Source organism: Ceratotherium simum, chromosome 13 (genome assembly GCF_057802395.1).
Source record: "Ceratotherium simum simum isolate JZ-2026a chromosome 13, ASM5780239v1, whole genome shotgun sequence".
NCBI classification, from domain to species: Eukaryota; Metazoa; Chordata; class Mammalia; order Perissodactyla; family Rhinocerotidae; genus Ceratotherium; species Ceratotherium simum.
Window position 1 is genome coordinate 13,044,442 of NC_141912.1, and position 25,647 is coordinate 13,070,088.

At 47.9% G+C, this 25,647-nt stretch overlaps 1 protein-coding gene across 2 annotated transcripts in view; it reads right to left on the minus strand.

The window, feature by feature from the left end:
* GFOD1 (Gfo/Idh/MocA-like oxidoreductase domain containing 1) overlaps positions 1 to 25,285 on the minus strand; it is a 116,902-nt gene extending 91,617 nt beyond the window's left edge. The window contains exon 1 of one of the 2 annotated variants that reach the window (XM_087438021.1): positions 25,132 to 25,285. In XM_087438021.1, coding sequence (XP_087294147.1) covers positions 25,132 to 25,189 — 58 coding nt within the window. In that variant the 5' untranslated portion in view covers positions 25,190 to 25,285. Of the gene's footprint in view, positions 1 to 21,689; positions 22,663 to 25,131 lie in introns of those variants that run through there. The other variant, XM_004432113.3, reaches the window with a different exon arrangement.
* Between the last annotated feature and the right edge of the window lie 362 nt (positions 25,286 to 25,647).

Genomic DNA, 25,647 nt, shown 5'->3' on the forward strand with positions numbered 1-25,647 from the left:
ATTTCAATCGGGGGCTGGTTATTTTGTTCTCAGTTTCTGAATGTCATGAATTAGGGCTCTTCCTAGAATTTCTATCACTCTTTCTACCTCTCCCATCAGAGCCAAGATGAGTTGGCAGAACATTTCAGATCACTTCTGGTTTCAGCACAAATCAGCTGAGCTCACCCAGCTCCCCTTCAGCCGGGTCAACTGTGAGGGCCTGGGAGAAGAAATCGCTTTCTGAAAAGTAAAATAAGCTGGGTATGTGCCCTGCCAAACCCCACCTCGGTCAAGGTTGACTCTTGTTACCAGAACTATCTGGAGAGTGAGGAAGCAATCCTTTCCTGGGTCCCTTAATTTTTCCAGCAGGGCCCAAGGTTAGGGAAACCACGGGTCTTCTCCATTCTAACTGCTGAGATGTAAACAGATTCTGTCCTCCAAACCTCCAAGAGAATCACTAGTTTTGCAAACTACATACAACAAAAGCAAATCAAACCCACCCGGATGGTTTGCACCCGAATTCCCACTGTCGCCTCCCTTTGGGCCATGACACCTGTCTGGAGAAAGGTTTCCTCTACTGGAGAAGAGAACAGCTAACTGATGACAGCAAAGCACCTCCTGTTCAGGTTGCAAATGCCAACCCATGGAGCTCGGAGGCTTCTGAAGATGGGCTACGAAGATTTCATTAAGCAGAAAGCATCTCTCTTTCCAAACTGTCAAGTCACACAGGTGACAAATTAAGCAACTGAAAGGGAAGAAGGGAAAGGTTTCTCACAGAGCGTTTAAAAATGCAAAGTGCATTATCTGTAACACCGCCCCAGGCACTTAATTAACTCTATGCCCCATGTAAGCATTAAGCTTGGCTTTCCTGACCACCAGAATCCAGAAAGGAGGAGCTGGCAGCACTGCACAGATCACCGAGTCCAGTCTCCCAGTTACAGATGCTGCACCCGAGGCCTGGGGTGTGGGACGGGGTGTGGTAGGGTCGGGGCTCACTGCCACACAGCTAGGCAGAGGGAGGGCAGTACCCCAGATCCGTGCTGTCCACCACGGGAGCCACCAGCGGCTACTTGCATTTAAATTAATTACAATGGAACAAAATTTAAAATTCAGTTCCTTTTTGCACTGGCCACATCTCACGTGCTCAATAGCCACCCGGGGCCAGCGGCTCCCACAGTGGAGGGTGCAGAACAGAACATTTCCATCACCACAGAAAGCTTTCCTGGACAGTGCGGCTTCAGATCACAAGACTCTCCAAGGTCTTCCCACTCCACCATGGTTTGGGTCTCATTTTCACAGCAGGAATCCATCCATCAAGAATTGTGGAATCGGGGGCCGGCCCCGTGGCTTAGCGGTTAAGTGCGCACACTCTGCTACTGGCGGCCCGGGTTCGGATCCCAGGCGCTCACCAACGCACCGCCTCTCCGGCCATGCTGAGGCCGCGTCCCACATACAGCAACTAGCAGGATGTGCAACTATGACATACAACTATCTACTGGGACTTTCGGGAAAAAAAGGAGGAGGATTGGCAAAAGACGTTAGCTCAGAGCCGGTCTTCCTCAGCAAAAAGAGGAGGATTGGCATGGATGTTAGCTCAGGGCTGATCTTCCTCACACAGAAAAAAAGAACTGTGAAATTGGTTCAGTGGGACAGGACCAGCTTTTCTTCTTAATGAAATAGAAGAGAATAGAAAATATCATAGTGCATCATATGCCAATGAAATAAGGCTAAGTGCCAGATCATAAACTTTTTCCAATTTTATTTATGCATGCACACACATGTTATCTATATCTATGTATTTATAGTTACATATTTATTGGGCCATGATGTAAAATGTATTTCATCCTGTGGGTCAGAAAACGTTAGACGCCCCCCCCCCCACTACAGTGTGCTCCTCGCCTGTAGATATTCTGGTGTTTTTGCCCCCACTCAGCTTCCCTTTTCCAGGTGATTCAAATCACGAGGGAGTGAGGCAGAGTGTCTGCTCCAGAGCACCACACATGATTTTCCTCCAGACCTGATTTTCCCTGTTAGTCCATTTCCCCTGGACATGGAGCCAGGCAACCGGAATGATCCAGACACTGGTCTGGGCTCCAGTGTCCACACATGGGCAGGGGCAGAGGCAACGGTGGACCGACAGACCCACAGCTGAGCTGACGCCGATTCTGAGGCTCGTGAAGTCTGGCTCTTCTACATTTACAGCAGAACAAAGACTTGTCGGAACATCAGCAGCAAAGATGAAGTGCCCAGAAATCATTCTTGCTCCCTTGGACCACAAGCTCCTCCCTCTCCAGCTGGAATTCTAGAGTTTACAGAGGCCAAAGGAAACTGGGATACCCTTTCCCCTACTGTGATGGTTAATTTTATGTGTCAACTTGGCTAGGCCATGGTTCCCAGACATTTGGTCAAACATTATTCTAAATGCTTCTAGGAAAGTATTTTTTAGATGAGATTAACATGTAAATCAGCAGACTCTGAGTAAAGCAGATTATTCTCCCTAATGTGGGTGGGCCTCATCCAACTAGCTGAAGGCCTTAACAGAAAAAGACTGATCTCCCCTAAAGAAGAGGGAATTCTGCCAGCAGACTGCCTTCAGACTTGAACTGCAACACTGACTCTTCTCTGGGTCTCCAGCCTGCTGTCCTGCCCTGCAGATTCCAGACCTGCCAGCATCTACAATCGCATAAACCATTTCTTAAATCTCTCTCTCTCTATATATATATATATATACATACACACACACACACATACTTACCCTATTGGTTCTGTTTCTCTGACTAGGACACATTCATATTCTGCCCAAAGCCTCCTCATTGTTCAAGGGTCTCTTAAATGCCACCTCTTCTGTGCAGCAACCCTGATTTCCTCTGCCAGAACAACTGCTGCTTCTTCTGTGCTCACTTCTGTAGTATATTGCTTGTGCCACATTTTTTCAAACATAATTTTTGTGCCTTGTACCATCTCAACCTTGTTACTCAAAGCTTGGTCCCTGAACCAGCGGTATTGGCATCCCCTGGAAACTTGTTAGGAATGCAGCATCTCGGGCCCCATGCCAGCCCTATGGAATCAGAATCTGCATTCTAACAAGATGCTCAGGTGGTTCATGTCACATCAAAGTTTGAGAAGCACTGTTTTAAACAAAGCTCCTTAGCTTTGAGGAGCTTTTAAAAATACCAATGCCTAGTTCCCACCCTCAGAGACTCTGATGTAATTGGTCCAGGGTGCAGCCTGGGCATCAGCAGGATGTTCAAAACCTTCCCAGGGGTTCCTAATGTGCAGCCAAGCGTGAGAACCATTGTAAATGGATCTCTTATTTTATATAAAGAGGAATTGAGACCAGCAAAGTTGAGAGACTGTGTTAGGCCACAAAGTGAGTTAGTATCAGGAACAGGACCCCACCAAGGTTTCCTGGCTCCTAAAAACGTTAAATAAAGAGAAAAAGATCCATATGCAGTGTTAGCAACTTTAAAACGAAACCTGGGTCGCCCAGCACCCAGCTGACGCAGGACATTGTCATTACACCAAGTGTTTCCTCTGCTAAGAAGAGCCAACAGGATTCTCTATGAACACAAAGAACCACCTAGTGTAGGTTGGATCTCAGGAACCCTTCCCATTTATAATGACTGTCAAACACTGAAACCCAGTGTAAAATTAGTGCTGGGAAAGACAAGAGCCACCCCTCCGTCTAGGGTGACCCAAAAACTTCCCACGTGGACACGGCCTCCACTGGCTCCTTCATTCTCTGCTGGTCCCTGATTCTTTGCTTATGTAACTTCTGTGGAAGGTACAAGATGATGATATTACTGCACCTTCTTAGTGTTGCCATATGGCATGGATTTTTAATCTGAGTTGGGAGATAACAGAAAAGACGGGAGAAGTAAACAGAGTTATTTTCCTTTCAAGACCCTCTCTGAGTTTTATCTTAATGCCGGCCTGGTGGGGTCCACTAACTCCTCTGCCAGGGTTATGATCACAAACAACCGACTTTCCACCCACAGTTTATTCACATCACATGCTCTACCTTCTAGGAAGGGTAACCACACACGGGGGGGCGCGTCTTGGGCAGACACTGGCGTGAGAAGTGGCTGCACCCAGCCAATTACTTAAGCATGACGGGGTGACGTTCTCTGTTGTCTCCCTCGCTTTGGCCTCCTATAAACTGTCCCAGTACAATTTCTGGCCTGGAGTTGCTTGGATTGAACATCCCTTTGATCTGCTGCTGACAGTGCAGTAGTTCTTCCTGGGCAAAACTCCATCTTTCCGTAGTGCAGTGGGGCACAGTCTACTTCATGAGGCACCTGCAGAAAAAGCTAACCCCGAACGCCCACTGTGCTGATAAATTTGTGCCCAGAAATTATACTGAACCTCACTCAGTTACTAGCTTGACAGCTGGTAATGGCAGCTAACCATACAGCTGTGTTCTCAGCAGTGACATTAAGAGGGAAAAAACCCACACCATCAAGGACACAACACACACGCACACACACATATACCCCGTTGGCAAGCAGCCTTTCCACTAAGCCACACCAGCCACGCCACTTTGCCCCCAGAATGCATCTCTTCCCTTGCAGATAAAGGGAAGAATGCTTCCTGGTATAAAGGAGAGCTATGTGTGTTTGTATGACACATTAAAACAAACGAAAAACCAAGCTAATCAACCATATGACAGCAATGGTAATAAAACACACTTAAAAATATTTACCACACCAAATAATTCTGCCCAGTCAGTGCCAAGCTTTTAAAGTGAGTTACTGGACTAGATCTACCAGGTGGGAACTGGCAGAGACTCGTATAAATTTACCCTGGCACTTGCATTTTATGGTTAATACAATGCAAGTCTAGAGAGGTGAGGTCACTTGCCCAAGGTCACACAGCTTATTAGCTGTGATGTCGGGACACGAGTCGCCCGTTCAGGCTCCGAGGCCGGCACCCTTTTGGCTGCATAACATCACCATTCCTGTGGCCCAGGAATAAGTACCAGCAGATGGTGATGAATTTTCTCAGAACAAGGGTTCTGAAGCTACTCACCATCTACACCTGTCTGCCTAAAAAGAAAACTTCCTGCAAAGAAAAGGGGAAATGAAAACTGGAAATGGAACAATTGCACCATTCCTATATTTCTTTGGAAGGCTGAAGCCAGCAAAAGCTGCCCTTCCCACCCTGGGGCAGGTTCAGAAGGCAGAAAATGATGGCTCCGCACCAGCTCTTTCCAGCCATGTTTGGGTTTTGGCTGTACAAAGTTAGAATTACAAATAATCACCCTACAACCAAGAGCCTATGGCTTCTCCCCAAACTCAGAGTCATATCCAATTACCTCTTTGAACAAAAGCAGAGTTCCTAGGCCTTTTTTATCCACTCCCACTCCCTAGAAGACCGCCTTTTCCCTTCAGCCAATGCTAGCCTGATTTTTGCTTCCCCATAAATGTCTGCAAGTGCCTGGGGACAACTGTCCCAGATTCAAAGAATCACAGAATGTAAGAACTGGAGAGTCACCCAATCTGACAATTCTTTCCCATGTTATTGTCTGTTTCTTTCGAAAAATAAATGTATTTTTCCCATTAAACTTTTAATTTTTAAAAATATGGTCTTAGAGAAGAAAAAAAAATCCATAATCCCACAATCCCATAATAACCATCACTAGGACTTTTGGCTTACTACCTACCAGACTTTAATTTTCTGGGCATGTGTGTATGTGTGTTTTAAACAAGGCTGTCATCATCATATACAAATACTTCCATATCCTTTTTCTTTACCTATAATTATGTCATAGAAATTCCCCATATTGCTACAGTCTTCCTATACATAATTCCAATGGCTATTTAGTATTGAATCAACTGTATTTACCATATTTACCTAACTGATCTCCTAATGTGGAAACTTTACCTTTGTTTCTAGTGTTTCAGCAACATAAATAAAGCTTCACTGAACAATGTTGTGTATTCAGGTTTCTTCAAGTTATTATTTGAGGTTATTTCCTTAGGAGAGCTTCCCAGAAGTCAACTTCTCTATTTTCCTCATTGTTGGAGAAACACGGCCCCGAGTGACTAAAGATCTGATAAGGTAGAAGGAACACCCGAGAGACCCGCGTTTGGTCCTGACTCAGCTGTCAACGATTAGCTGTGTGAACACCGACAAGCCACTCAACTCCTCTGAGACTGGGTTTCCTTCAGGGGTCAGGGGATAGGTCCCCCCAAGGCCTGTCAGGGTGTTCTGATCACCAGGAGTGTTCTCTTTCTGCTGTTCCACACGGCCTCCCACGAGAGGCCAGACCACGCGGCCAGCCTTCCTCTGCTTTCACATCAGCTGCTCAGGAAAATGACGTAGTGAAAGCCCGTTGGGGACCAGATCTGTTACAGCATGTGGGGGCCGTGCAGATCAAATCTAGGGTGTGCAAAATGTGGTATTGGCTGTTTCTCCACCCTGTGGTCCTGGGCACGCCTTTCCGAATCCAGGTCAGCCGTGGAATTCAACAGACCTCACTTCATACCTGGGAGTGGTGACTATAGGGCACTGTGACAACAATAAACACACACAGGCCTGCACATGGGGACTTCCCAGAATTCAGTCATGCGGGGATGGGAGTCGGCCTATGTCTCTTATCGTGGTTCTCTAGGACGTAAAGAGGCCACTGTGCTTACAACCACTGATCGCTGCAGGTAAATACACCCCACTCAGCCCAGGGCACACGAGAAAAAAGGGAAGAATGCATCACTCTTGTTTCTATCTTGTCCATACAACAGTTTAAATTTTGGCCTCTTTAAAAAATGAATTATAATCAGCAGAGAAGGGAAGATAATTAAATAAAATCTTCTTAATCTTTCAACATCCCGTATGATACATACAGTTCCCCATGCAGTTGTCTCCCCAGTTATGGAATTAGATGATGCGAGCTCCAGGTTAATCATCATGTTCCCCTTGTCGTACTTTCTCGGTGAAAATCACATGGCCTTTGCACATACGGACCACGGAATTTGCAGCATGGTATGCTGGCACACACACCAGCTTGAGTCAGACAAACCTACGTCGATTTTGATTCCACTTCTTCTTAGTTGAGTAATCCTAACAAAACACCATTTCACAGAATCTAAGACACTACTGCAAAGACCTACGATTATTTTACTTACCACCAGGAAAAAAAAAAGCCTCTGCCAATTTAAACTATGACATGACATTGATTGTAAGACATATCCCTATTTTAGATTTTAAAGTGTGAAAATGTGTCTTAGAATCAATGGTATGTGATATTTAACCTCTCTACAGTTAAATTTCTCACTTGGAAGATAGAGATGCTAAATGCCTACCCTGAAGGCTGGTTGTGAGATGGGAATGAGATGACAGCTGGATTGTGCCTCACTCTGGACCGGGTACCGCAGTAGGTACTCGATAAAATGTTAGTTCCTCTTCTCATTTCAAAAGTGATGGGTAGGTTCTGGATAGATTATAAGCTCTTTCAGAGTAGACACCAGATCTTAGACATTTTTGATCTCTTCTCACCCCCACCCATGACCTAGAAGATTGCCATACACGTTGTAGGCGCTTGATAAATGGATGGGGAATATAAATGAACTAGTTGAGAACTGATAAATACCCAAGCAGGGAACCCCTGTCGGAGGATGTCGTCAGTGCAATCCCACCGGCGGCCCTGGCACCTGGAAGTGACGAGCACACCTGTCAGTATCTTCCTGACTGGGTGCTGGGGGCTGGAAAGGAGAAGAGCAAATGTCAGCTGCTTGGGGCACATCCCCCGTGGCATCCCCCATGCAGGCAGGCTGTGGAGGGCAGCCAACTGCAGCTAGGTAAGCACGAGTGGCTACGTCTCAGGTCCACAGACAAATGCTGCACCGTGGTACCCCTGGGCCTCCCAGGGAAAGCCGGGCTGCCTCTGTGCCCTAGATGTGAACGGCTGTGCATATTAAGTCAGATAGGACACATCCCCAAGGGCTCTAAACCCGTCTCCCAGGACTCTCTGAGACTGGCATCAGGCGGTGTAAACAAATGTCCCATGTGGGTGGTGCTAGAAGGAGCAGAAGTTCAGACAAACGGAGCCATGTGGCATTTTTTTCCCTAAATGTTCATGCCTCCTGCTTTTTTCTCCTCTGGTGCCCCAGCTTTACTGGAAAAGGGGAAGAGACAGAGCAGGGGAACGAATCTCACTTTCCACCGCCCACTTTTGATTATTCATCTTCATGTAGGAGAGGAGAAGAGCTGCCAATGACAAATTTAAATAACTAGTAATCTAACATCCTGACTCTGCCTTTGACTTCGGTCAAGAGACATTCTGTCAGAGGCACACTCGGGCATGTGTGTGCTCACACCCTCACAAATGCACACTCGTCTCTGCCTCCAAGCTCCAACCCGCTGGAATTTCACAGCCCCAGTTCCCTAAGGAGCGCTCACACAAATGGATCTTGCTTTCACAAAGTTAATGGGACTTGAAGAAAAAAAAGGAAAGCAATAATAATTAGCAAAACAGCTATTAGCTATTCGTTGATATTTCATCCTTTAGAATTTATTTAGCCTTACCCCTCAGATGAAGGGAAGGACAGGGAAAGCGGAGAGAGGAGGAATTCGGTCAGAAACCTCATTTTCCCTGGAGTCATACAAACTGTTGGCAGTAGAGGAGAAAGCAGCCTTCCTGGGAAGTCAGTATTCCTCCCTAAAGCAAGTCCTCAGGAACCGGCTGTGAGTGGCGGGCTCTCGCAGGATTAGGAGGCCTGCATCTAGTCCCTTCCCCGCACTGCCCTCCTTCGCTTCTCTCCACTTTAGGCTCTACATTGGCCAAAAGGAGAGAAAACCTCGCAGGGTTGCTGAGAGGGTTAAGGAAACGTCTCCTGTGAGCGAAGGCAGAGTTCCCACCCTGGCGTCACTCCAGCCTCCTCTGGGCCATCTGCTACCTAAAGTACCTGTGACGACCCCAAGGTGGGGACGTGCGTCATTTATCTGGTTGCTCATTCCCAACATCTAATGGGGATTTTAGGACTTTCCACAGCATATCTCCTTCTTATGAATAATAGAGTCCTTACGAATAAATAGAGAAGGTCATGCACATACCCCATTAAACATCCACTAATTAGTTTTGAGACACCAATAACCCACTGTCATCTCATTCCTGGGAGAAAATGAAACACACCCAAAAGTTTCGATTTCTCAAAAATTCATGTTTAGATCAAACATAAATGACTGCTTTGTTCACTGCTGAATCCCCAGCCTCGAGATTCGTGCTGGCCGATAGAACTTTCTGCAATGGTGGAAATGTTCTACGCTCTACCGTCCAATATGGTAGCCACCAGCCAGCCACACGTGGCCTTCAAGCACTTGAAATGTGGCTAGGCAACTGAGCAACTGAATTTATTTTGTTTAGTTTTAATTTTTATGTAAATTTAAAGAGCCACATATGGCTAATGGCTACCGTATTGCAAAGCACAGATCTCGTGAGTGCCTGGGATATAGCTGGTGCTTGATAAATATTTGTTCAAGGGGGAGAACGAATGGACAGTAGCTCACCATAAGTTCTGACTAAGCAGGATTCTCATGTTTATTTGAGCACTCACTTTAAATGAGTCCCTGTTTAAGTCAACAACCTTCTGAGCTAGGTACTTTTATTTGTTTTACAGAAGAAACTGAGGCTCAAAAGAGTTAAGTGGAAGACCCACAGCCATGTAGAACGTGGCAAGACCAGGATTCAACCCCAGGCAGCGTGATGGGGGAGCTGCTTAAAACTGGCCGACTTGTCCACAGATGAAAAAAGCATTCGGGTGCCTCACTTTACTTTCTACAGGATGACACCAAATTCAACAGGGAACTTTTCCTTTTGAAAGAGAGCAATGAAGATACACAGGGTGTCACGTTTGGGGATCTTTTAAAAGCCTAGCCAGTGCACTCACCTAGCAAGGCTCTGTTGACTGACTTCTGGATCCCAAGTCAAGAACCAATTACTTATTCCACCGCTGTGGCCTTCTCCTAAAACCATCTCCCACGACAGCAGACTCTGCAGTAGCCCCACAATCATAATCTCCACGAGCTCTCGCCTCCTAAGGTTGACAAGCACGTCCACATGTCACGCACTGAGTGTCCATCTCCAAGGAGATCCTTTCACCCTTTCCCGTCCAATAAATCATAGCCCCAGCCCGGCACTGACCCTGGCACCATAAGGGGATCCACTGTATAACAAGGGAACACCACTGTCTGACACAAGCACAAAACCAGAAACTGAGCACAGCCAGCTCACCCTCTACTCAGCTGACCCTACTGTCCGCCATTGCACGCCGCTGACTCCATCACAGAGGGGGCTTTTGTCTTTACAACGCTCTTCCTGCTGAATCCATCTCTGCAGCTCTTTTCACACCGTTTCAGGCGGCCATTTGTGCTCCTCTCAACGGGGCTCTTTCCAACGTTCCTGCAAGCTGTTTCCTCTGCCTACCCCAGAGCTCCGTCATCTGTGACTATCACCATTTGGGATCCAAACAGAGAGAAAGATGCAAGTGGAACTTGCTGTTGATGAAGGAGGGGGAGGGGAATTTGCTGGCCAAAAAAATTTTTTTTTTAATTCTAGGTAAGAAAAATATTTTTAAAATTTGGACATTCTTAAACCACTCTAACTTGGTCCTAGGCAGTGCACCAGAGGAAACAGTTTTCCTCAGAGTGTTGCTACAGAACCAGACAGCTCCTCGAAGAGAATTTTACATCATAGAGCCTTCTATATCTTCCTTTTCAATTATTTAAATCTTACCCCCTCCTCCTCCAAAAGGTCTCCCCAGACCATTCCAGCTCTCAGGAATTCCTCTCTCCTCAGGAACCCACGCTGCCTGAGGGGAAGGGCGCTGGGGACCAGTGTGGCCTTTCCTTACTGGCCCCACGCACTTTATCTCTAACCTCAAACTCATGTTCCCTGCTCAGCAAAACAAGAGCTCAGCAGTGAACTAGAACCAGCCCTTCTAGAAGGTAACATAGCGATAATTCACCACCTATTAGAGGAAGCCCCTTCCAGGCCTCACTCTGCTGCAAGTCTCCCATTCACACACATGGCATTTTTTATGAGGGGAATTCTGTTCTAACATTTTCTCCATTTTTTCCCTTTGTTTTAGTGCCCTTTATAGCCTAGCACTGGGAAGCTACCCAGGTGGTCCACCCTTGATCGGATACTGGTATTTTGGGTTACTCAATGACCTTAAGCAAACACTTCCTGGCATTGCAGTTTAACGATTCGATTTGTTCTGTACTGAATCATCTATTTCATCGCATGGTTCGCATATGCTTATCTTCTCTCAGGACAAAGACCATATCTCACTATCTGCGGTATTTCTCACCACAGCTAACACAATGCTACAGGCATTCAAAAGGCAGTTATGAAGTAAAAACAAATGAAAAAAAGAGCAGGCCCAGGGCAGCGTGGGAGCCCTGGTCATCAGCATCCGCTCACACGGCTGTCTCCCTCTTCTAAATAATGAACCACTGCAATGAAGATCTGGCAAAGCTGATTTTACTTGGGTTAGAGAATTAGTTCAGCTGTATCCAGTTCCAAAATCAAAAATACAGGGAAGTACTTGAAAACCCAAATAATCTACTCCTAACTTAATAACAAAATTACAAAAGCAATGCTTACAACTTAATAATAAGAGGACAAACAACACAATTTAAAAATGGTCAAGAGATCTGAATAGATGTTTCACCAGAAAAGATATATGAATGGCTAATAAGCACATGAAAAGGTGCTCAACATCGGTCATTAGGGAAATGCAAATCAAAATCATAATGAGATACCACTACACACCAACTGTAATGGCTGTAATAAAAAAGACCGACAATACCAAGTGTTGATGATGATTTGAAGAAATAAGAATTCTCCTACGTTGCTAGGAGGAATGTAAAATGGTGCAGCTGCTCTGGAAAATAGTTTGGCAGTTTCTTAAAAATTTAAATATATACATGCCCTACAACTCAGCAATTTCACTCCTAGGCATCTATCCAAGAGAAATGAAAACATGAGTCTACAAGAACATGTGTATGCACATGTTCCTAGCAACATTAATCATAATAGCTAAAAACTGGAAACAATATAAACATCCATCAAATGGTGAATGGATAAACAAAATGTGTTATATCCATATAATGGAATATTACTATGCAATAAAAAAGGAATGAACTTCTGATACATGCAACAACATGGATGAACATCAAAAAAATTATACTAAACAAAAGATGCCAGACACAAAGACTACATATTTCATGATTCCATTTACATGAAATTTCTAGCAAAGGCAAAACTGTAGAGATAGAAAGCAGATCAGCAGTTGCCTAGGGCTAGGGGTGGGAATAGGGATTGGTTGCAAACAGGCATTAGGAAAATTTTGGGGGTGTTGGAAGTGTTCTAAAACTTTTTGTGGTGCTAATTGTACAACTGTATAAATTTACTAAAAATCATCAAATCACTTACAATGGGTGAATTTTATGGTATATAAATTATATGTCAATAAAGCTTTTTTTTTTTTTGTGAGGAAGATCAGCCCTGAGCTAACATCCATGCCAATCCTCCTCTTTTTTTGCTGAGGAAGCCTGGCCCTGGGCTAACATCCATACTCATCTTCCTCTACTTTATGTGGGATGCTGCCACAGCACGGCCTGACAAGTGGGCGCCCGGGATCTGAACCCAGGCCGCCAGCAGCAGAGTGCATGCACTTAACCGCTACCCCACGGGACCGGCCCCTCAATAAAGCTATTTTTTTAAAAAGCAATGCTCAAGTTGCAAACCAACCTAATTTGGGGCTTCAAAAATCTATAGTTTCAGTTTACAGATATTATGCTAACTAAAAGAGCATCTCAGTACCCTAAGGGCTATTAGTTGAAAACTGGAAATTTTAAAAAAACAATTCATATCATTTTAATATAAAGTTATTTTTTCTGCATTTTTAAGTACAGGGCATTAACAATTCTCAAGGGAAGTCTAAACCCCAAGGCACCCCAGACTTGCCCAAACTGGAAGGTCAGCTTCCCCAAAACCTTGTTGACAGGTGTAGAACTGTCAGGGTGAAGGGTCAACATAGCTCTCAGCGGTGAGTGTGTGAAAGCCTTTTCCCCACCATTCCCCTTGGCTTGAGTCTGAATGCAGAAGAACTTTTGTCTTCAAGGTCTTCCAGCTTAGAGGACAAAGTTCCGAGAGCGCTCTCCTACGGGTGCACACCCACCAGCTAAACTCACGGGAGCAGCTTCTTCACCGACAAGTCTTTCCAGACTCACACTTGGGTGACACATCTGGCAGGTGTCTCATCGCCCAGCTTGCCTGGCGAGGTGGCCTTGATCCAGCCAAAATTTGTATTCATCAAGGTTTTCCACAGAAACAGAACCAACAGGATATACATATATATAGAGACAGAGAGACAGAGATTTATTTTAAGGGATTGGCTCATGCATTATGAAGACCGGCAGGTTTGAAATTTACAGGGCAGGCCAGCAGGCTGGAGACCCAGGAAGAGTTGATGTTGCAGTTTCCAGTAGGAAGGCAGTCTGAAGGCAGAAATCCCTTTTCCCCAGGGACCTCAGTCTTCTTCTTGACTCCTGACTCCTTCGATGACCCACACTAATACTTGAAGACAAAGGGTCTATGCCTCACCACGGTCCTCTGTTGGTGCACACCACACAGGAGGTCTTGGTAAAGGCTCGCAAACCAACAGACGACCACAAAACTCCATGCAGTTGATCATGTTTATCTACTTTCCCATCACCTTCTTTAAAAATATATACATCCTATTTATTTATTTATTTTTGTGTGTGTTTGTGTGTGTGTGTGTGTGTGTGTGTGAGGAAGATCAGCCCTGAGCTAACATCCATGCCAATCCTCCTCTTTTTGCTGAGGAAGACTGGCTCTGAGCTAACATCTATTGCCAATCCTCCTCCTTTTTTCCCCAAAGCCCCAGTAGATAGTTGTGTGTCATAGCTGCACATCCTTCTAGTTGCTGTATGTGGGACGCGGCCTCAGCATGGCCGGAGAAGCGGTGCGTCAGTGCGCTCCCGGGATCCAAACCTGGGCCGCCAGTAGCGGAGCGCGCTCACTTAACCGCTAAGCTATCGGGCGGGCCAAAAATATATACATCCTAAATTTAATAATAATAATGACAGCAACAAGGTTGGCATCATTTGATCATCACATACATTTTTTCTTTCCACTGTTTCACTGTGGTCATTACAAAAGCAGTGAAATGCCAAATGTGTATTTCATAAAGTGAATAAAGAACATACATAATCAAGAAATGTCTACATTTGTAAAATCTTCAACCAAGTCTGTGTTCTCATAATCAGCACCTTTTCGGAGTGTGGTCCAGCTCGGAGTGACCACACTCAATCCCTCCACCCTCACTGCCCTCCAGTAGAGAGGTCCCCCCAGCATTCTGGGATGTATCCCCCACATTATGAGATCATCACCAAAAAGACTGAGCCAGGACAAAGCATTGGGCACAAGCAGGGACAACTGGGGGTGAAGAGCAGAGAGAGGGCTGTGCTTTCCAGGTGGCCGAACCTGTAACAATTGCATCTGGGAGCTGCATGTGGACAGCGTTCCATCCACTACAGGGGCCCATGAAACAGAAGAGGCTGGCCTAAGAGGGATGGATGACGAAGCCGACACATGGAGAGGAGCAGAACACAAAATGGTAAAATTCCCGGAGTTCATGATTTCCAGGTACCTAGTGAGACCCAGCTACATCCCTGCCCCTGAGTCCCATGGGACGGCCCTGCATCCTTCTCACAGGGATGATAAATCTTCATAGGGGCGTGGTGGGTCCCAGGTAACACCATCAGCACCTGTAGATCACATATCTGTAAAGCAAGTACTGGATTCTCAGCCAATCTGACATCCGAAGCTTGGTTTATGCACATTCCCTTTTAAAAATAAGAAAACTTTTAACTATATTTTCTGAATCTAGCAGGAATGAATCATCTCTACAGAAAATAGGAAAAAAAAATCTTCAAAAGTACTGTTTGGAATAGGCTAAAAGAAATGATCACATCGGGGAGAAGTAAAACTAACATTTATGGAGCTTATGCAGAAAACTAAGCGGGGTCATGGCCTAGGTCTTTACACACTCCCTCTCATTTTAATTTTAACACCAACCCTATATGATAGTATCATTAACTCCATTTTATTGACGAGAAAACTGAGGCTCAGGAAGGATGGTTCCCTCTCCCAAAGTCACACAGTGGTAACTTGACAACCTTTCCTCTCATTGGTCAGTTTTGTGAATCACAACATCTTCTATAGCGATGCTCTTTGTTGGGCCATGATTGCCCTGAGTCAAAATATATCACTAATGGCCTGTGTATTTCTTTCTTGGTGAAAATCTTAAAACATGCTATTTACTTCCACTTTCGTATTTTTATTTTTTGGTTTTCCCCAGTTTCAGGTATCAAAATGCCCAACTTCTTCATTTGGCTTCTTCTTGCAATTTAGACTTTGCCAGAATTGTTCATTTTTACAGCCAGATATCATCAACGAAATAATCACTCAACTGCACCTGATTTCAGTTAGACGCAATGAGATTGGTGATGCTTGACCTTTCCTAACAGCAAAGAGTCATTTCTTTCATTTACATAATACCCCAGGGCTTCCTCAACTCGACACCAAATTGATAGACCAAAGTCATTTCACTCAGTGCTCAGGGGCAGAAACTCAGCAAGTAAAAGGCAATCACCTTTCCCACACAGTCTTCAGATGGCAATAGATCATGAAGAGACTTCACGGAAGAATGGGAAATGCAGGGTTTGCTGGGATTTCACAACCGTCACCATCAAGTCCAACTGCACCGCACATTATCTGCAGCCGCATCTCTACCCATGTGGCAACCATGACCAGCAGGGCCCTGTCTCAACCCCATTTCCTCCCCGCGCTCTCACTCCTGTCCCAGCAGCCCTCCTCAACCTTGAGCAATTGCTGACACTGTGAAGCAGGACGGGAAAGGAAACACTGCTCCAGGACCTTAGCTAATGATGCCCAACAAGCTGGGGCAAGATCAAAGCTCAGAGAAGCCCTACAGCCTTATTCACCATCTGAAAGGAGCCTTCCCTCCCACGGAGAGGCTTCCCCAGGAGAGTCTGCACTTCTATCTCCAAAAACAGGGGCAGGGACCGTGAAAACAGATGTCGTCACATTACACACAAAGGCCACAAGTATCTGAACACAGTTCCCCTGCCGGGTTAATTACTCACGGCAGGGGACGTCTTCTTTTCCCAAAGGCAGAGACTCATCACATCTGTGTGTCTGGCTGCTGCAGCATCCACATCATCTGGGAGCTGGACAGAAATTCTGAATCTCGGGTCCCACTCCAGAATCTGCATTTTGACAAGATCCCCAGGTGATGAGACTGTACATTAAAGTTTGAAAGGCACCAGGCGACTGCAGGCAGGACAAAAATCGACACATCCTGTTTATAACCTTTGCCTTCCCCAAACATTCATTCATTCGTCATTCAACAAATATTTATAGTGCACCTACTAGGTGACTCAGTGCCTGGCACTGTATAGGGGAGATAAGGCCACCCTGTTGAGCAAAGTAGACAAAGGCCCTATCTCAAACTTACCTGCTAGTTGGGGAGACAAACAGCAAAGAAGAGAACAAGCGAACAAACGAGAGAGATCATCATCAACTGTGACAGTGCTACCAAGAAGACAGAGAGGATGATAGAGGCATGATTGAGAGGTGGGGAAAGGCCTTCTGATTGGGAGAGGAGGATCATAAAGGCCTCTCTCCTGATATAACATTAAAGCTGAAACCTGAAAGTGTGAATGAGCTAGCCATTCCAAAGAATGAGGAGAGAACCTTCCAGGCAGAGGGAAGAGCCAGCCTATGCAGGTCCAGAGTCGAGAAACGGGTTGGTGTGTTTGAGGAACACAAAAGGCCCAAGTGCCTGGAGAATGGTGAGCCCAGGAGAGCATGCAGTGGAATGAAGAGGTGGGAGAGAATTCTAGGCAAAGCCATTTCAGGCCAAGTTAAGTCACAGCAAGGAGCTTGAATGTGGTTCCAAGTGCCACAGGAGCCACTGAAAGGTTCTGAGCAGGGAGTGACACAATGCCATATATGTATGTATATGTCACTTACCTCTTGGATAGAGACTAGACTGGATAAGAAACAAGAGTGGACCTAAGGAGGCAGTCGGGCGGCTTACTGTATAGTCTAGATGCAGTGGCCCACTGCAGGAGGACAAATTGGAGATGTGTTTTGACTGACCCCAAACGCTGGCTGGGGAGTTGTGCTGGGTGCTGCACGCTGTGCTGCTCTGGATACAAAGTCGAGCGAGACCATCCCTGGCTGCCTTCAGGCACCTGGCAGTCAAGCAGTTGCAGAGGGAGGCACACAAGGAAATCAACAAAATGCAATGTCATTTCAGATGCCAGTTAATTTGGGAATGTCTTTGTTAAATGAAATGAGCACATCCTTTTTGACCAGCAGTTCATGTATTTATCCTACAAGCAGACTGGCACTTGTGTAAAATGACATATGCTCTAGATCATTCATTACATGTTTGTATAAGCAAAAGATGAAACAACCTAAATGTTGAGTAATAAGGAACTGCTTAAATAAATTTTAATTTATCTGTACAATGAAATAGTATGCAGCCAAAAAGAGGAACAAGGATACTTTCACATTGAGTTTTTTATATATATATACGTATGTATACGCATGCACTGCTTAACGAAATATGCCATTAGGTGATTTCGTCGTGCAAACATCACAGAGTGTACTGACACAAACCTAGGTGGTATAGCCTACTACACATAGGCTATATGGTACTAATCTTATAGGACCACCGTCATATATGCAGTCTGTTGTTGACCAAAACATTGTTATGTGACACACGACTATACATGTATATATGTATATATAAGTTTTTAAGATAATATTGTTGCATGACAAAAGCAAGGTATATAACAGTATGTACGGGATGTTACCAATAGCATAAAAAAGATTTTAAAAATTCTCACACTGATATTTGCCAGTACATACCTAGAAAAATCTTCAAAAGTAGACATAAACAGCTGGTAACAATGATTCCCTCCAGTTAAAGGACAGGGTCTGGGGGACACTTACTCTTCACTGTGTACTTTTATAGCATTTGAAATCTGTACCATATGAATATCTAACCTATTCAACATAAGTAAAATGTGAATTTTAAACAAATGCACTAAAATAGGTGCAAGAAAAGACGGGGCATGTAGTGCTGAGACCACAGAAGGGTATGTAGGGGGTGGGACTGAGGAAGGGGAAGAATTCGGGGAGGAGGTAAGCCTGGGGCTGAGTCTCGAAGGATGAACAGGCATCTGTCACAAACGCAAGGCCGAAGCGTGTTCCCAACAGGCATGGACATATCATCAAACAGGGTCCATTCAAGGAAACACCAGTAGTTTGGTTTAGCTGAAGCTCATGGGCTTCGAGATGGCCAGCAGCTCTTGCCTGTCCTGCCAAGAAGTTGAGCCTTTCCCTAGAAGTGATGAAAGGGAGGAGCAGTGACACGATCGGGTCTGCAGTTCTTCAACTGCAATAACTCGGGCAGCAGCGTGGAAGGTGGAGAGAGGCAGGGGTGGGAGGGGCAGGCTGGAACCTAATTCAGAAACTAGGTGAGGGCCTCGCTCCTCCCATGGAGGAAGCACTGATGCAGAAGACGGAACAGATACAAGAGGGGTTAGGAGATGGCATCAACCAGGTATGGGAACTGATTCCATGAGGTGGGTAAACAGGAATTAAAGGATAACTCCAACAATCTCACCTGGCCCACCATTATCTAAGAGAAGCAACTGAGGCAAAGGAGCAAATTTACGGGACGGAAGAGAAAGAAATGACTCCGGGGGAGGCAGAATGTTTTCAAATGTCTAGCTGTATGTCCTTGAGCAATTCGACTCAGGTCTCTGAATTTTAGTTGCCTCGTTTGTGAAACAGGGCTAATATCTATCTTAGGAGATTATTTTAATCATGAAATGAAATGTTTTCTGCACAGCACCTACCACGTTGCCTGGCACATGGTGGTACTTAACAAGAGGCAGCCCTGGTCATTGTAGAAATTATACACTGTAGAAAAGTCTCTGCAACAGAGAAACGCCTAGTTCACTAAGGTAGGGATTTCAAGGAAATTTTTAGAAATTGAAGGAGGATGTGTGTGATTCAATTGCTCCATTCCTCTCTGGCCCTAGAGCAGCCCCTCATTGTGACAGGCCTGTGACAAGTCATGAGTACGGATGGAGGGCCACAGATCTCTCACCATTGCTGGGCAAGCAAGTCAAAGCCTTTGCTAAGAGAAGGACAGCTCATCAGCGTTAGTCAAGATGGGCATGTTTCAATTCCAGGCCAACACTAGCACTCTAAACCCCCAACGGCCAGACCAGCCCAGTAACTGCTTGGGGTTTTCCACTTCCTGTGCTGTGTGGGTGTTGAACCTCTAACGGTGACAGCAAAGCAAACGAAGACGACCACCCCGCTGTGAACTCACAGGCATGATGTGAAGGCAAGTGACCTCCGGGGATTTTCCAGTGAAGATGAAGTCAGGAACGAGACTCAAGTCCAGCCACATCTAAACCCAACGCCTCTACATTTTCTATAATCACAGACTATCTCAAATTACCTGCAAGTCAGGAATTTAAAAAAAAAAAAATCTAATGCCTACCAAGGAAACATGAACAAAACCCTATTCCTTAGTCACGATTATTAAACTAACTCTATTTCTTATGCCTCTCACACTTGGTTTTGAAGAGGTAACTCACATTAGTCTTGCCAGGGAAAAAAAAAGACATTGAGATATTTGAAAATAAGAACAGAAGATGGATCCAGAAATGTATAATTTGTGCCACTTCTCTTGAAGCCCGAGTCCCCAAATACTTCCACGGCTAAAGTACCAGAGATAGTCAGAAAACAGGAATATCCTTGTTTCCCAAATTGCCACTCTCCTGGAGACATGCTCTAGGGTTGCTCTGTGGGTCTGACTCACAGGACTGTGCTGCCATAGAGGGGAGAAGGGATGTTACAACAAGGGCTTTCTGATATGACCAGTCATAAGCCCTCTAGTAGAGATGGGGCTCAAGATGGACCTGTTTCAAATAATTTCCCTAATAGATTTATGCTATAGGATGGCTATAATCTATGGGATATGCACAGATCCACCCACTGTAAGCACAGAGGTTAGCCACCCAACATATATGTTAGATCAAACAGAAAAGAAACATTAGCCAGAACCCAATGACATTCAATTCAAGGCCCAAGACACCAGGCAACAAAGGTCAGAAGCTTAATAAAACTGACGTGAAAACTGACAGCCTTAGGCAGCCTCCTTAGGAATGCTATCAGATGTCCCATCTGAGTCAACAGCAGAATGGCCTGATAAAAATGGTTTTCTCGGGAGAAAGAGTTTTACACTCTGGTCATAGGCCTCTAAAGACAGAATTAAAATATATGTACATTTCACCTGCCCTGAACTCATACCTGTTTTTAAAAATAGAACATTCTTTCCAAGATTACATAAATTACCATTGGTTTCTGGGTGCTGTCCCTGTTCCTTCCAGTCCTTTCCTTGTAACTCTTGTCTAATGTGGCATCCTGTGCCATATGCTTTGTCCCTTTCCTCATCAATAACAATTCCAACTTTCAAGGGTGGGCAATACATTTTCTCCAGAGAGTAAGGAGTGTATAATCTTCCTGGGATTGTCTTAGGTGTGTGTGAGAACTGCTGATGGACAAAACATGCACTTTTTTTTCCTCTGGGCATCGCAGAGATGCTGATACTCTGTGAGGCTGCTCAGACTGCCTGGGTGAGAAGAGTAGCCGGGATGGTGAGGCGTGGTGAACTCATCCCCAACCGGCTAGTCAACACCAAGGATTTAAGGAATTAAGGAGGAACCATTGCATGCTTCCAGAGGAAACTGGCAGCGCTGGGCCTTTTCCCACAGAAAACATCCGTGCCTCTGGAACTAGTACGCCTATCCCCTAAAAATTTAACATCTATAACTCCAAATCTGCGCAGAAAACAATTCCTAGGCTGCCGCACTGAAAAGTTAAATTCCTCTGGTTTTATCAAACCCGTCTTTACTAACCTATGATCCCCCTGAAGACTTCCCAATAGATTCCCCCCAACCCCCATCCAACCACTCCCGCCATCCTTGCTTTCAGCGAAGACGAAATAATTCCAGCGGATTGTCACATCTCTAATCTCACACTAAACTAACTCACAGTAGAAAGAAACAAAATATCCTAGCAGGGCGCCACAGCTGCTAAACGTCAGGCAGTCTAGCGCCCCTAGGAAAACCCAAGACACGTCTGGGGGCCCTTTATTCAGGCGTTCCTGGGCGCGCACTCGCCTCTCACAGGCGCGCACGCACGCACACACTCGGGCACCACACAGCTGGGGTCTTAGTTTTCTCTCCCTCAGAGCAGCCCATCCCCAGTCCTCAGCGTCCCATCCGCCTCGTCCCCCATCGCCGGAACACACGCCTCCTCCAGCCTCCGCGCCACACACGTGGGGAAGCGCGTCCGGGAGGTGTCAGAAGGGAGGAGGGAAGCGCAGAGGTGGGAAGGCCAGGGTGGAGGAAGGAGGGAGCTCCGAGTGGGATGTGGGATCTCAAGTCCCCAAGTCAGGGTAGGTGCCATGTAAGCTTCTGGGATGAAGAGGGGGCAAGAGGAGAAAAGCAGCAGAGAAGGAAAGGAGAGAAGGCTGAAGGGGAGGTGGGAGAGGGGGGTCGCTCACCCAGGGTTTTGACAGCGATCTGCCTGGTGAGGGGCGGCGGCAGGTTGATGCACACCAAGTCCACGTCCTGGTGCAACAGCACCTCGTCAATGCGGCTGGTGTAGAAGGGGACGCTCATCTCCTTGGCCAGCTCCTCCGCTTCTTCCTGCGTACGGCCCCACAGCGCCTTCACCGCGAAGCCCTCGTCTTTCAGCAGCGGGATGATGACACGGGCCGTGAGGCTGGTGCCGAACACGCCCACCCCGGGAAGCATGGCTGCTCAGGTCCGCCTGGTTCTGCTTTAGCTCGGATCTCCAGTCGAACACGCGCACACACACCCCTCTAGCCAGCCCTGCACCCGGCTCGCCGCGGTGCGCCAGCCGCCGTGCACCGGGCAAGACGCCCGGGTGCCGAGAGCGCACCGAGCTGCAGGCGGAGCAGGCTCGGGGCGCCTCAGAACGGTGACTGCTGCAGTGTCCGCCACGCGGGGCTCCCGTCCTTCCCAGAGGCGGCGGAAGGGATCCCCCCAGGGCGCCCGAGGCCCCAAAGCCCCGCGGAGCCCCGGCTCAGGCGGCGCCCCCGGCGCAGCGCCGGCCGGCTCCGTGCGCCCAGCCGAGGCGGCTCCATGGCCGGCTCATCCCCGCGCCCGCGCCGCCGCAGCCCAGGACCGGCTCTCTCCCGCGTCGTTTCCGCAGCCGGCGACTCGTACGCACAAGCCTCTACACCGTGCCAGAGCACGGACCGGCTCGGCGGCAGGGTCCCCTTTCTCCCCGCTCTCCGCTCCCAATGAAATAATCCAGCGGCCACCAGGAGGCCAGCTAAGCATGCGGCTCGGAGGGCGCCGGGCGCGGATTTCGAGCTGCAGCGCGGCGGCGGCAGCAGCCACGACCCGGCCCCAGCCTTCTCATTCTGCTGCCATGTTCGCTGGCAGCGCGGTTCCGGCGGCCTCGGCCCCAGGCCGGCTCGGGCTCCGGGATCCCGCGGGGACGAGGGCGGAGTTGGTGAGTTTGGCTGTCAGCGGCCGGGTGTTCCTGCACCGCCCCCGCCGCAGCGCCGCGCGCCATTGGCCACCGCCGCGCGCCACCCCCGCCCCGCCGCCGCGGGCTCCGCGTGCGCGCTGCGCCCGGGCCCACGAACCCAGCCCAACTCCTCCCCGGCCCCGCCTCGCTCGCCTCCCTCTCCGCCGCTTCTTCCCTTTCATTGCCTTCCACCACCTTCTTCCCCTCCTCGCCTCTTTCCAACCCCGCCCCGAGCAAGCAAATAAATCTATCAAGGCAGGGCGCGCTCTAATAGGCTAGTCGTCGGTCCCTTGCGAGAGAGCCGCGGGCGCCCGGGCCCGGGGGAGGCCAGGGGACCCAGCGAGGTGTGAGCAGCCGGTAATTACAACCTCCGCTCCGGGAGCGTTTGCTACGTGCCAGGAACCATGCTAGGGAAGCTTTACCGGGCGTTCTCTCTTTTAATTCTCGCACCAATCTTAAGGTTATGGGACACCCATTTAACTGATTATGTAAGTGAATTCTAGAAAGGTTAAATGAGTTGCGCAAGGTCACACAACAGGTAAGCAATAGGCCAGGATTGGAATCCAGGCCCCAGAGTTTGGGCAGCGAACTGGAGAGTTCGCTCTCTCTCTCTCTCCGTCTCTTCCCAACCCCCGGCCGCGCACGCACGGTTCAGCCGTCTTCCTCCCAGACAGTCTTGCCTTGACAAGCTCTGCTTTCCCTTCGAGGGGGTCCCCGAAGCAGCTGCGGCAAGTGTGTGACAGCGTCTGGGTTTCGAGACAGAGGGGTCGCCCTGGCCCGATGCCACGCCAGCCTCTCTGGCTCTTTTCGCCGCCCCTTCCCGTGGCCTGCATCCCCTTGTTCCCCACCTCTCCCCGCTGTTCCCTTCCTGAGCCCTTGCGGAGGAGCCGGGGGGCAAGCTGAGGCTCGCCCGGCGCCCGGGGAGCCGTGAGGACCCTGCTCATGTCTGGTTTCCCGCCATATCCTTGACACGTATCACTGCTTTGCCTGGTATGTAGAAAGCACTCAATAAACATTTGCTAAATAAATGAATGTTCATTGAATGCCAGCTTTGCGCCTGCTTGGGGCTGAGAGGGAGGGCTCAAAGCTGAAAGGGCGGGGACGTGGCCTCTAGCTCAAAGTCTCTGGAGAGGTCAGGGTTCTGGCCAGGTTCACCTCGTCTTCAGCACTCAGCTCAGTGTGGCACGTGGTGCGCTTCCACACATGAGTGGAAAACGTGATACTTGCAAGCGTTTAAAACAGCTTGTAACAACTGGCAGTGAGGCAGGGCGCGGGGAGAGAGCAGGAACCAAAACAGCTTGTGTGTGGCAATGCTGTAAGGAGAAGGACCTCAGGGCAATAGAAGAAAGGCACAGAGGACACTGAGTGCTTGGAGTGGCTGCCAGCGGCCTGGGAAGAGCTGAGACAAAAGGAGGTGTTGCCATCAGTACTGACAGGCTGCTTTTGAGCAGAGATTTTGTAGGAACCGGGGCAGGGGTGCAGGCTGTGGTGTTAGACACGAGGCCCCTTCTCAGTACAGAAGAGACCTAGTCACGTATCAGAGATGGCACCGCTGGCAGAACGCAGGGGATGTGGCATTTGGCATTGGGGTTGGAAGCGGAGCCAGAGCACCTGGGCTGGACTCCTGGCTCTGCCATTTCCTAGCTGTGGGACCTTGAGCAAATTACTTCACCTCTCTGTGCCACAGTTTCTTCTGTAAAATGGAGGGAATGAAGGTATATACCACAGAGTTTTAGAGGATTATATGAATTAATTTTTATAAAGTCCTGTTTATATTTAGAATAGTGTCTGGTGTGTAGTAAGCTCTATATAAATGTTAAATAAATAAATATGGTCTGTTACCAACATCATTTCCCAATAGGAGCAACAATTGTACACGGGAGCAATATCTAGCCCATGAGAGGGAGTTTTGTATTCTTTTAAAGGGAACTCTAGGAGGCGGAGTCAAGATGGCGGCGTAGGCAGACTCTGAACTCACCTTCTCCCGTGGACGCAGCCAATTTACAACTACTTGTGGAAAAATTACCCCTGAGACAGAACTGAAAACTGGATAAGAGGAACTCCTGCAACAACGGACAATCCTAACTGGGGTAGAAGAGGCAGAGACTCCCTTCTGGAGAGAAAAACGCCGCCTTCACGAGCCGCCAGCTTCACGGCCACGGGGAGCAGCTCACAGGTATGCAGCCTCCCTGGAGGCGCGGGTTCCTGAGCCGGGGAGCGCCCCCGCTGTGGGCATATTGTGGACCCAGCACAATCGACACCAGTGGCATAATATCTGACTTTGCCTGCTACTAAAGCATTGGGGAGCACCCCCAGAAAACCCGGTTCACAAAGAAACTAAAACTGGCTCTTAAAGGGCCCGCGCACAAACTCACCCGTTCCAGAAAGCATCCTAAAATCACCAGAAAGAAAGGTACACAGTGCTTCGGTGACAAGAGACTCACCTAATAGGCCCTGAGTGCATCTCGGTGAGGGGTGAGACCACTCCAGGGACTGGGACATTGGCGGCAGCCATTGTTGTGGCCTGGTGTGAGCGTGCTGACACAGACGCCATTGGAGTTCTCCCTGAGGCCTGCTAGCCCAGGGTCTGCTCCACCCACTAGAGCACCGATTTAATCCAGCTCAGCCAGGGCAGGCAGCCCACCCTAGAGACTGGCCCCACCCAACAACAAGCCCTCAGGCAACGTGTGGGCCTGCATAGATTGGTGACTGGATTCTCTGCAGCCTGGCAACTGAGCTGACTTGAGCGGGGCAGGGTGTGCACAAGGAGCGGGTGGAGAGTGTGGTGCGGTGGCGGAGTGTGTGGGGCTCCCGCCGTGGAGAGACTGGGTCTGCTTGGGGAGGTCGGGGTGCTCACACCGGGCAGGACTGTGTTGACTGTGTGTGTGGACCTGTGGGCAACAGGGCTTGTCAGCTGCAGAAGACTTGTGCTTCTCAAGGACCCACATAGGGGGTTTGCC